Genomic DNA, 12,500 nt, shown 5'->3' with positions numbered 1-12,500 from the left:
AGAAGTCACGTCCCTTAAAAAATGGACGGTTACAAGTCTACCATAAAAAAAAAGAGAAATTACATATATGAAATATTTCACATGATATATAATTATCACTGCATAATATCAGCCAACAATTCATGCCCCTTGAAAAAAGAACGGTTATAAGTCTACAAAACAAAATATTAAATTTATTTTTTTTTATTTCACACAATGCATAATTATCACTTGAGTAATGCCTGATCAAGTGCTGGCTACGCCACCACCCTACCCTTCCCCCCCATCCACCCACCCACCCTTCCATTAATCGCCGTGAAGTTGTGCATGTTGCATGTTGCATAAACGAAGTATGGATCACTAACAAGGAACATTCCCCCCTTCTCCCCCCTCCCCCCCCCCAATCCCCCTGAAAAAGCCGAAGTAGAATCGATTGCAAAACGGAGCCGGGAACATGCTAACATGTTTTTGTTGCAATGGCAAGGTTGCATTGCGAAAATAAAATCCATGAGTTTTTTTTATCTACTACGTGATCTGAATGCTGTATTTTGCAAGCACACACACGCACGTACACACGCGCACATATGTATATTATATATATATATATATATAAAACACATACAATTATATATACATATATATTCATGAAATATATTATATATATGCATATATGTTTGTGTATGTATATGTGTAAGTATGTATTATATCCGTGTGTGTATGTGTGTATGTCTGTATCCTTACACACGCACAGATACGCCCACAAAACCCTTCTTCCTTCTTTAATTCTAAAAAAAACAACAGACACGAATCATATCGCCCGACACACTGCACCATTGACCAAAGCCATCAAGAGAGGCTTGAAATATTCTGTGACTAGCAAAGACAACGACCCATAAACTCTCCCCCGTTTCACTTCGGCTATTTGTTCCACCCATCTCTCTCTCTCTCTCTCTCTCTCTCTCTCTCTCTCTCTCTCTCTCTCTCTGTAGACTATAAAGCAGCAGCCCCTGCATCCACCCCAAATAACGTAGGGGGGACAAAACGGGAGTTACCCACCCCAGGAAGTATAGTGGACTCTGGGGAACGATATCTTATGTGCGTCTGCCATTACGTGTTTCTCCATACAGGGGGGCGTGGAGGGGTTTATATAGGGGAGGGGAATAGTGGGGTAGGAGGGAGGGGATGGGTCTATACCACTGGGTATGTTTCGGGCGTTGAATGGGTATGTGATCCAGATGAAATATTTATAGTTGTTTGTATTTCTTCTATTTATTTGTAATGTTTTTTTTATGCAAAGTGATTAGCTTGTCTTATTATAAGGCAATGGAAATGAATATTTGATATAACAATATAAATATATTGGTTTTGTTCATTAGTGTTGGTGTGCAAGTGTTATAACACCACAGGTTACAGCAGCAATTATAATAATAATAATAATAATAATAATAATAATAATAATAAATAATAATATTATTATTATTATTATTATTATTATTATTATTATTATTATTATTATTACTACTTACTACTACTACTACTACTACTACTACTACTACTACTACTACTACAATTATTTTAATGATTATCATTACCGAAAGTCCTTCAACAAAAAAATAAAAAAAAAAAAAATATATAAAAAACTCACCAGAAAAAACCAACAAATCAAGCAAGAAAACACAAACAAACTGAACGATGAGTCCACGTGAAAAATTAATTGCATCCTGTCATTTCTCCCACCTGCAAAATAGCAGCAGCAACATGCAACTACATGCATGACGCTGCAACATTGCATGAAAAGTGGCATCATGCACCGTTGTGAAGTTTAGCACACAGGGGGGGCGGGGCGGGGGGTTAGACGGGGGTAGGGAAAGCCTCAGACATTTATTATCTTAACGAGGCGAAGACTCCAACAAGTTCTGATGAAATGACTCTGTCGCAGATTAGGAGCGATTATACACCAGCGATGGGAAGCATAAAAGTGGTGGGGTAGTTTTTTTTCTTATCTTTCATTTTTCCTTTTTTATTTATTTAATCGTTTATTTTTTGTTTTTGCTGCTTTTTGGCCTTTATTTTTTTAGAGTGATGGTGGGATTTTTTTTTTTTGGTGGGGGGGCTTTTTTCGAGGTTTTACGTGAACAGTTTTGGCCTTTTTTTTAGTGATTTGCACAATTATGTATTGTTTTTTTTTTTAGAGGATTTTGGTGAATTTTTTGGTGGGGGGGGGGGGGGGGTGTTGCGTGATTTTCTGGCAAGGCTTTTTATGTTTTTAGTTTGTTACGTATTTTGGGGGGCTATTTTTAAAGAGATCTTTCTGCTGTTAGGGGGAAGTTTTTTTTTTTTTAAGTTTGTGTGGATTTTTTGGCAGTATTTTTTTTTTTTTTTAGTTTTGAGATGTTTTTCGTACTTTCAGCTGTTTGGATAGGCGTTCTTGCCTGCTTTTGGGGATTTTTTTTTTAGATGTTTTTGCGTATTTCCATCGGTGTGTTTTCTTATTAGGAATTTAGCGTCGTTGGGGGTGTTTTTTGTTTTTTTTAGAGGTTTTGAGTGATTATGTAGCCATTTTTTTTTTTTAGGTTTTGCGTTATTTTTGCTGTAAGTGATGATACGATTCATTATAAAACCAACATACCACACACACACACGTGCAAAGATGTGTGTAAACATATCACTATAATATATATATATATATATATTATATATCATAATATAATATATATATTATTTAATATTATATATACATCATATTTGTTACATAGATTCTATTTTCCTCGCGAATTACATAAAATACAAAAAAATGAAAAATAAATGAATTAATTAATGATCTGTAACAGGATTTACAAAGCAATATAAATAAAAAATGAAAATAAATCAATCAATTAGTGATCTGTAACAGGACTTACAAAGCAAAATAAATAAAAAATTAAAATAAATTAATTAATTAGTGATCTGTAACAGGATTTACAAAGCAAAATAAATAAAAAATAAAAATAAATCAATTAATTAATAATCTGTAACAGCATCTACAAATAAAATAAATAAAAGATAGAAAGCAATCAATCAATTAGTGATCTGTAACTGCATTTACAAAACAAAATAAATAAATAAAAAAAACAATTAACTCCCTACCTAAATAACAACCACAAGCGAAAACGTGGGTAAAAATAAGAATGACAATAAATGAACGTAAATAATGCCACAACCGACCAGTAAACACCACCAAATTTGGCTTAAAGCCGACAGTACTAAGGGTGAAGCGAGGAAGGAATGGGTGGCCAATATTCGTATTGCCATTGTATTGCAGAACGAGAATTCTACCAAGATTCGCTTTATGCCAAATGGAAGAGATGGGTTTGTTATGCTGCTAATTACGTAGTATTGGCAGTGCAGTGGTTATTGTGTGTGTGTGTGTGTTGTGTGTGTGTGTGTGTATGTATGTATGTATATATATATAATGTATATATATGGGGATACAATCCACAATGATGTAAAATCATTCTGTAGGTTTATAAAATATATAATATATTTATATGTATTTATAAAATATATATATATTTTATAAAACTACAGAAGGATTTTACTTCAATGTGGATTGTATTCCCATTTACTTAGAGGTACGACATAGTACCTAGCTTCTGCATGTACATACATACATACATACATACATACATACATACATACATACATATATTATATATATATAATATATATATATATATATATATATATATATATATATCTAATATAGATATATATATATATAAATTGTGTCAAAACTACCACAGAATAATAATAAGATTTAATAATAATATTTGCAATGCAGTTTAAACCTTTAGATAAGATGCCAATAAGATAAACAAATACGAAATAGCTCTCTGATTCAAAAATATATATATTTATAAAGTAATCAATTTCAAAATATAACCATTCTATGAAACACACAAAAGGTTCACAGAAAAAGGATCTCATAAAAAAAACATCTAGTATTTTATAGATAAAAAAATATATATTCCCTAAAAAACTCACACTCACAAAAAAAAAAATATACCACTCTCATCAGAATATCAAAGACGACTAAGAACGAGGGAGGTAGAGTAACTTCATAAACAGGAGAGTAAGTGATTCAGTGAGGTACAAAGGAGAGGTGGACATCCCACGTCTGTCTAAACAGAGACATTGGAAATCCTGAGGGTGAAATGCCATGGAGATCAAAGCCTGCTCTTCTCTGCTCTGCTCTTGCTCTGCTCTGCTCTGTTAGGACTTGCGCTCTCCCCTCTCTCTCTCTCGTCTCTCTCCTCTCGTCTCTTTCTCTCTCGTCTCTCTCTCTCTCTCTCTCTCTCTCTCTATATATATATATATAGGTATATAATATATATATATACTATATATATATATATATATATATATTATATATATATACATATACGATATATATATATATATATTATATATATATATATATATAATATATATATATATGTATATATATATAGATATATATATTATATTTTGAGATATATATATATATATATATATCAGATATGATATACATATATATATATATATATATATATATATATATATATATATGTATATATATATATATATATATATATATATATACTATACATACTATATATATTATATATATATATATATATATATATAATATATATAGAGAGAGAGAGAGAGAGAGAAACGGGAGGGGAGAGAAGAGAGAGACGAGGACCAGTAGAGAGAGAGAGAGAGAGAGAGAGAGACCATATTCGAAAGGTATACCAAACAAGACAAGATTATATTTTAACATACCATCATATTTTTCCAATTTGACTAAATGACAGTGAGAAACTCTTCATTATTTCCCAAGTTTAATCTGAAGAATGAAATGATGACACTCAATCAAGATTTCATAATTCCTCAAGTCTGTTTTATTGAAGACAATCTATTATGATTTTTGTTTTTATTCGACATTAGGATAAAACTCTTAGTTACTCCTCTTCATTTCTATTCAGCTGAGTCTCTAGCAGAAATGTGCAGATCATTTTTATAGCCATGTTGAGTAACTTTAAGAAAGTCCTCCTCAAAAAAGTACATTAGAGCTCTAAGAAACTTGTCCAAAAGAAAAGCACTTACCCGAATGTAACAGAAAATGGAGAAACAAGATGAGCATTGTTGGAACGTCCATTATTCTTGTCAGCTAAAGACACTCTTCATCTGCAAGGAAGAAAGATCGTGTGAGTTCCTTGGAAGATATTGCGAGGGGAAAAAGATGATTTCAATTGCAGAATTCCTTTATTTTTTTCTGGAAAATGTCTTGTTGAAAGGTGAATGAACTCACTAGGCCAGTAATAATGGTTCCTTTGGAAAGTTGGATTAGTGTATATTGTGTTTCATTAAATAGATTTTGATTGTATATTCATTCATGAAGTGCCGTGTATTATCGCCTTGGTAATACCATTAAGAATGTCTGACATATATAATTATGGAAATAATTAATACAATTCTAGATTTATGTGATTTGTTACTTGATAGAAAAATATAATATATGTAAATCTAAAATTCTAAATGGGAGTAACAGCTGATTTCATAATTTATACAAAAAATTAACAAGTAAACTTATCCGCGGCCCATGAAACTCAACCACAGTTAGGCCTATGCGGTTGGTACCTAAATCCCTGCCAGGTGTACGTTTATGACTAACTTTAAACTAAATAAAATAGAACCCACTGAGGGTAGAGGGCTGCAATTTGGCATGTTTGACGACTGGAGGGTGGGTAATGAACATACCAATTTGCAGCCTTCTAGCCTCGGTAGTTTGTATGATCTAGGACGAACAGATAAACAAAGACGGAACAATAGTTTTCTTTTACAGAAAACTAAAAGTGTTGGGTTTATTTATAAATTAAACAGTCACTATACAGTTTAAATCCCGAATGGTTCAGATCCAGTAGCGAAGGTATAGACTTATTTTGAAACCAAGTTGCTAATGTGAAGTGTACCACCGACCGTGACAATGTACCATCCCCTTTATATTGACCCATTTGTAATTTTAAATGTTTGATTAAAAATAACCCATCAGATCAAGAAAGTAACTGATTTAATCAGAACGCAGCTGGTAACATTATACTGCAACCTTTAAGATGACCTATTTGTAATTGAAAATATTTAAAGATAAAATACATCAAAATAAAAAAATAAAAAATAAAAAAGTATTTAAACGGAACACAGCCGATGACATTATACTACAACCTTTAAGATGACCTATTTGTAATTGAAAATATTTAAAGATAATATACATCAAAATAAAAAAAAAAATAAAAAAATAAAAAAGTATTTAAACAGAACACAACCGATGACATTGCCCTGCCACCTTTAAGATGACCCATTTGTAATTGAAAATATTTAATAAAAAAGTACATCAAAATAAGAAGATTACAAAAATTAAAAAACTGATTTAAACTGAAGACACCGATGACATGGTACTACTACCTTTAAGATGACCCATTTGTTATGGAAAATATTTAATAAAAAAGTATATCAAAATAAGAAAATTTAAAGAATTAAAAAACTGATTTAAAATGAAGACAACAGATGACATTGTACTAACCACCTTTAAGCTGACCCATTTTTAAATGACAATATTTAAAGAATTAAAACAATACACCAGATCTATATTAAAAGAATTAAAAAAAATTATTTAAAGGAGAAAACACAACCGATGGGACATTCTTTTGTTACTAACCAACCCTTAAAGATGACCCTATTTGTAATTGAAAATATTTAAAGATAATATACATAAAAAAAAATAAAAAAAATTAAAAAAGTATTGAAACAGAACACAAACGATGACATTGTATTAACCACCTTTAAGATGGCCTATTTGTAATTGAAAATATTTAAAGATAAAATACATCAATATAAAAAAAAATTTAAAAATGAAAAAATTATTTAAACAGAACACAGCCGATAGATAACATGGTACTACCACCTTTAAGATGACCCATTTGTAATTGAAAATATTTAGTAAAAAAAAATACATCCAAATAAAAAAAAACTGCTTTAATCAGAACATAACATTTACTGTTTAGCCAGATTATTTTCCCTGACCTTTCCCCAAACCAATAATTACCTACAAGAGTTTATGCTCACCAGACTTCATCTAGATGTTCCAAATAATTCAGGTTGATTATAGATGATATTTTTCCTAAGTAAACCCTGTCTGGTGCACCCTACAGCTTAATTAATGGCTGATGCTAAAATGGGTATTAGGATAATGTTATAATCATTTGCATCCTGAGCACATATTTAATACTTCGTCGATTGCCCTGACGAGAGCTCTTAAAAAGAGTGACTGTAGAGGAATAGAGGAATGATAATAATAATGATAATAATAATAATAATAATAATAATAATAATAATAATAATAATAATAATAATAATAATAATAATAATAATAATAATAATGCCATTAAAAGATAAGTGTTATTTACAAAGAATGACTTGATAATAATGATAATAATGATAATGCCATTAAAAGATAAGTGTTATTGACAGAGAATGATTAATAATAATAATAATAATAATAATAATAATAATAATAATAATAATAATAATAATAATAATAATATAATATGGAAAAGTAAATCCACAGTAGTATGTCCCTGATCTGTTATTTAAAATACAAAGCAGAGAGCTTTCGAAGACCTGCACGGTCCTCCTTGTCAAGAGATTGACAAGGAGGACCGTGCAGGTCTTCGAAAGCTCTCTGCTTTGTATTTTAAATAACAGATCAGACATACTACTGTGGATTTACTTTCCATTTTACTTTATTGAACTCATGTGATTATGAGGTTTCTTTGAATGATAATAATAATAATAATAATATGCTATTAAAAGATAAGTATTATAACAAGGAGAATCATAACAACAACAGCAAGAAAAACAACAACAACAATGATAATAACGATGATAATAACAATAATGCCATTAAAATGTAAGTAATATGACAAAGAATGGCTTAATAATAATAATAATAATAATAATAATAATAATAATAATAATAATAATAATAATAATAATGCCATTAAAAAGTAAGTATTATTGACAAAGAAAGACTTAATAATAATAACAATAATAAGGCCATTAAATGATAAGCATTATTGACAAAGAATAACTTAATAATAATAATAATAATAATAATAACAATATTGTGACATATTCAGATCCTCGTGTCACCTTGGAGAACCAATAAATGAATATATATCAACTCAAACTGAGTAACAATGACTCGCACACCACCATTAAAAAAAATATTAATAAAAAAAATAATAACAATAGCCTCATGTCACCTCATTATATTCCCTCACGTCGCCTTGAGAAATTCATTATAAAGTTGGCCAATAACACGGAGGTGGCTAATGATGTAAGTTTAAAAAAAAAGAGAAAGAGAGAGAGAGAAAGAGAGAGAAAAAAAAAGGTAATTGGTAACGAGGGCGAGACGAACTGCGCGGAAATTCGGACGAAAGGGGTCCGGAGAAATTAGCCGAACATTTTGTTCTGGCGGTCGGTCGTGATCCAAATTGACGAACAGAGGCGAGAAGAGGGACGGCAGCCAGGCGAGAATATTGAGGAGGTGTCTGGATTAAGTTCCCAAAGCATTTCCCCCAAAATTATTTGCACTGATGATTTGCCCAGATGATTTGCAAGAGAAAAAAATTGGACCAAATATTTTCCATGATTTACTTACACAAATAATCTGCACAATTTAATTGCACAAATAATTTGCGTAAAAATATTTTGCCCAAATAATTTGCACAATATAATTGCACAAGTATTTTGCCAAAAAATGGGTAAATAATTTGCACTATATAATTGCACAAATATTTTGCCAAAAAATTGGCAAATAAGTTGCACGATATAATTGCTAAAATAATTTGCCAGAAATATTCCTCAAATAATTTGTACAATTTAATTACACAAATGATTTGCGCAAAATAATTGCGAAAACATTTTTCACAGTTAAACTGCGCAAATAAATTTGCGTAAAAAATTGCCCAAATAATTTGAACCACAAATAATTTGGGCAAAATAATTGCGAAAACATTTTGCACAAATAATTTGCGTAAAAAATCTCCCCAAATAATTTCCACAATTTAACTGCACAAATAATTTGCGCAAAATAATTGCAGAAATATTCTGCATAATTTACTTTCACGATTAAATTGTTTTAAAACATTGCCCAATAATTTTGCGCACAAAGTTTGCTCAAATAATTTCCTCTAATAATTTGCGAAAAATATTTCCCCAAATTATTCGCACGTTTCTCTCGTGGGGAAATTAGTTGATAATGATCGGATGGAGATGAGAGGAGAATTGGAGAGGGAATGTTCGTTTGATTATGTTACTGGAGGGTCTGATAATGGCAACTTGGTTACTGCTGGTCGCCTTAGAATGTAGAGCAGGATCTTTTGTATAAAAATAATAATAATATAATAATAATAAATAATAATAAATAACAATAATAATAATGATAAGGTTTTACATTTGCCATGGTTTTTTTCAAAAATCGGTACGTGGGTAATGCCCCATGTAAATACTCATTCTAAAAAAATAGAAATAACAATAAATCGTTATTAGTTTCACTTTATTTTTCACATTTTGAAATCTGAATAAAAATTTCCATTATTTAATTTTGTTATTTTAAAAACTCTCCTTCCCCCCAAAAAATTAAAAATAAATTGTAATTGTGTTTAAGGGGTTTTTCTATTCTTCCATTTTATACATACATACATATATACATATATATATATATATATATCATATATATATATATATATATATATATATAAGATATATATACTATATATATATATATATATATATATATATAATATATATATATATATATATATATATATATATATATATATTATATATATATATTATAATGTGTGTGTCCAAGATATTCAAGAGAAAAAAAGAACAAATTACTCCCAAGCCAGCGAAGGGCCGTGTTGGAGTTGTAGTAGTCACTAAGAGCGATACATTATCTCTCTCCTAAGCAGTGGAACGTTGATTGCCCTGATAAAACGCTTAATGAATGACCCCCTGAGCCTGAGGAATGATTTTCTGAGGCCTTCCGAATGAGAAATATCTCAGAAGATTAAAGACAAGATTAGAGCCCGGTGATATATTGGGGAGGTGGAAATATATTCTTGGGGAAATACATCAAGACAGGTTTAAGGGAGTTTTAAGAATTGCTCGGTTATTTGGGAGGTCATATACGTTTGTAATGATATTCTGAGGAATATGATGTTTGCCTCTGTGTGTGTGTGTGTGTGTGTGTGTCTGTGTGTTAGTAAATATACATTACTAAACGTTTTCGTAAATGTTAAGCCAATGATATTCTGATGAATATGTTTATTCGTTTGTAACTGTAAGCACATTGCTAAACGTTTTTGTAAAAGTTAAGCCAATTATATTCTGTGGAATTTTATACGTTTATAATTCTAAGTACATTTCTAAAACGTTTTCGTAAATGTTAAACCAGTGATATTCTGAGGAAAAATGTATATGTTTCTAACTGTATGTAGATTACTAAAACGTTTTCGTGAATGTTAAGCCAGTGATATTCTGAGGGATATGTTTATACGTTTGTAAATGTAAGTACATTATTAAACGTTTTCGTAAATGTTGAGCCAGTGATATTTTGAGGAAAATGTTTATACGTTTGTTATGATGTTTGCCTGTGTGTGTGTTAGCAAAAAGTACATTACTAAACGTTTTCGTAAATGTTAAGCCAATGATATTATGACGAATATGTTTATTCGGTTGTAACTGTAAGTACGTTGCTAAACATCTTCGTAAATGTTGAGCCAATAATATTCTGAGGAATATGTTTTATATGTTTCTCACTGTAAGTACATTAATAAACGTTTTCGTAAATGTTGAGCCAGTGATATTCTAATGAAAATATTTATACGTTTGTAACTGTAAGTACATTACTAAACGTTTTCGTAAATGTTGAGCTTATGATATTTTGAGGAAAATGTTTGTTTGTAACTGTTAAGTATACTACTATATACATTTTTAGGTATGTGTATGTCACTAAACCACTCTCAAACAAATAGTGACATTAGGAAACAAAACTTGACTGAATATGTCAGGCAATTTTATGTCAGCAAAACTGTGCTCAAACAAACAAACAAACAAACAAACAATATAATAGATTTCCCGTCTTCAAAGCTCCACGCAGAGGGAAAAGTCTGCCGAGGGAATTCAGACCACATCAACCCAATTATCCTCTCCCCAGAAAAATCTAGAGAATAAAGATGTATACTATTGTCCTAAAAATAAAAATGGAAATAAAATAATTTCTACACTGAAGAATTATAGTTCCCAGTGGAACGGAAAAGAGAAAAGAATAAGAGAGATAAGATCAGAGAAATGCGGCTGTAATCTTTCTCTACCATAAAGGGGAAAAAATTGAGTGGTTTAGATTTTAGCCATAAAAGTTGACTGTTCTCTTAGTGGATAGTCTTGTGAAGTCTAGACAGGGGGAAATTAATAATGGGGTCTACGTGGCCTCAGTTGTAGAAGGACACACACACACTCAATATGTATGTATGCATATATATATATATATATATATATATATATATATATATATATATATATATATATATATATATATATATATGTGTGTGTGTGTGTGTGTGTGTGTGTGTGTGTGTGTGTGTGTGTGTGTGTGTATTTGAAAACAAATTCAGTTATAACTTTCCATTAAAAAATAAAAATGGGAAGGAAATTAAATTAAGAAAAATTCAGTTGACTTGTGCAGAGAGCTAAATAAAAGTAAACTGAATGATTAGATGATTTGCAGATGGGTGAATTATCCTTAAAAAATCCTTCATAACTTTTCATAAAAAATAAAAATGAAAAATAAGTAAATTAAAAATTAGATGACTTGAGCAGATAGCTAAATTGTCATTAAAAATAATTCATAACTTTCCATAAAAATTAAAATAAAAAAAATTAGACAATAAAAAATCAGGTGACATGAGCAGATAGCTAAATTGTCATTAAAAAATAATTCATAACACCATAAAAAATGAAAATGAAAACTAAGTAAATTAAAGATTAGATGACTTGTGCAGATAGCTAAATTGTCCTTAAAAAATTTTAGAGACTTGTGCAGATAGCTAAATTGTCATTAAAAATAATTCATAACTAAATTAATGATTAGATGATTTTCAGATAGCTAAATTGTCAACTGTAAAAAAACAATAAAATAAAAAAGTAAGACAACTTTCCTCAAATACCCTGAACACTGCAAAGCCACCAGAGCGTACTCCTTCAAATGCTACTGCAATCAATGACTGGAAACACTAATTAGTCTGCTTCCGGGTCGCTTAATTAAGTTACGTTCAAAATGTATATACCCACGCCCCTTAATTAGAGGCGGAGCGATCGACCGGAATATCAAAACCACAATAAAACCGCCACGACGGTAACGACGATACCCA

The 12,500-nt window shown here is 30.3% G+C and overlaps 1 protein-coding gene across 1 annotated transcript in view; it reads right to left on the bottom strand.

The window, feature by feature from the left end:
- LOC135213972 (zwei Ig domain protein zig-8-like) overlaps positions 1-12,500 on the bottom strand; it is a 241,923-nt gene that overhangs the window by 100,367 nt on the left and 129,056 nt on the right. Inside the window, exon 2 of the mRNA XM_064248048.1 lies at positions 5,110-5,190. Coding sequence (XP_064104118.1) covers positions 5,110-5,161 — 52 coding nt within the window. The 5' untranslated portion in view covers positions 5,162-5,190. The remainder of the gene's footprint in view (positions 1-5,109; positions 5,191-12,500) is intronic.

This window comes from Macrobrachium nipponense, chromosome 43, assembly GCF_015104395.2.
Source record: "Macrobrachium nipponense isolate FS-2020 chromosome 43, ASM1510439v2, whole genome shotgun sequence".
NCBI classification, from domain to species: Eukaryota; Metazoa; Arthropoda; class Malacostraca; order Decapoda; family Palaemonidae; genus Macrobrachium; species Macrobrachium nipponense.
Note: the sequence above shows the minus strand (reverse complement) of the source record. Positions and strands in the feature narration are given on the sequence as shown.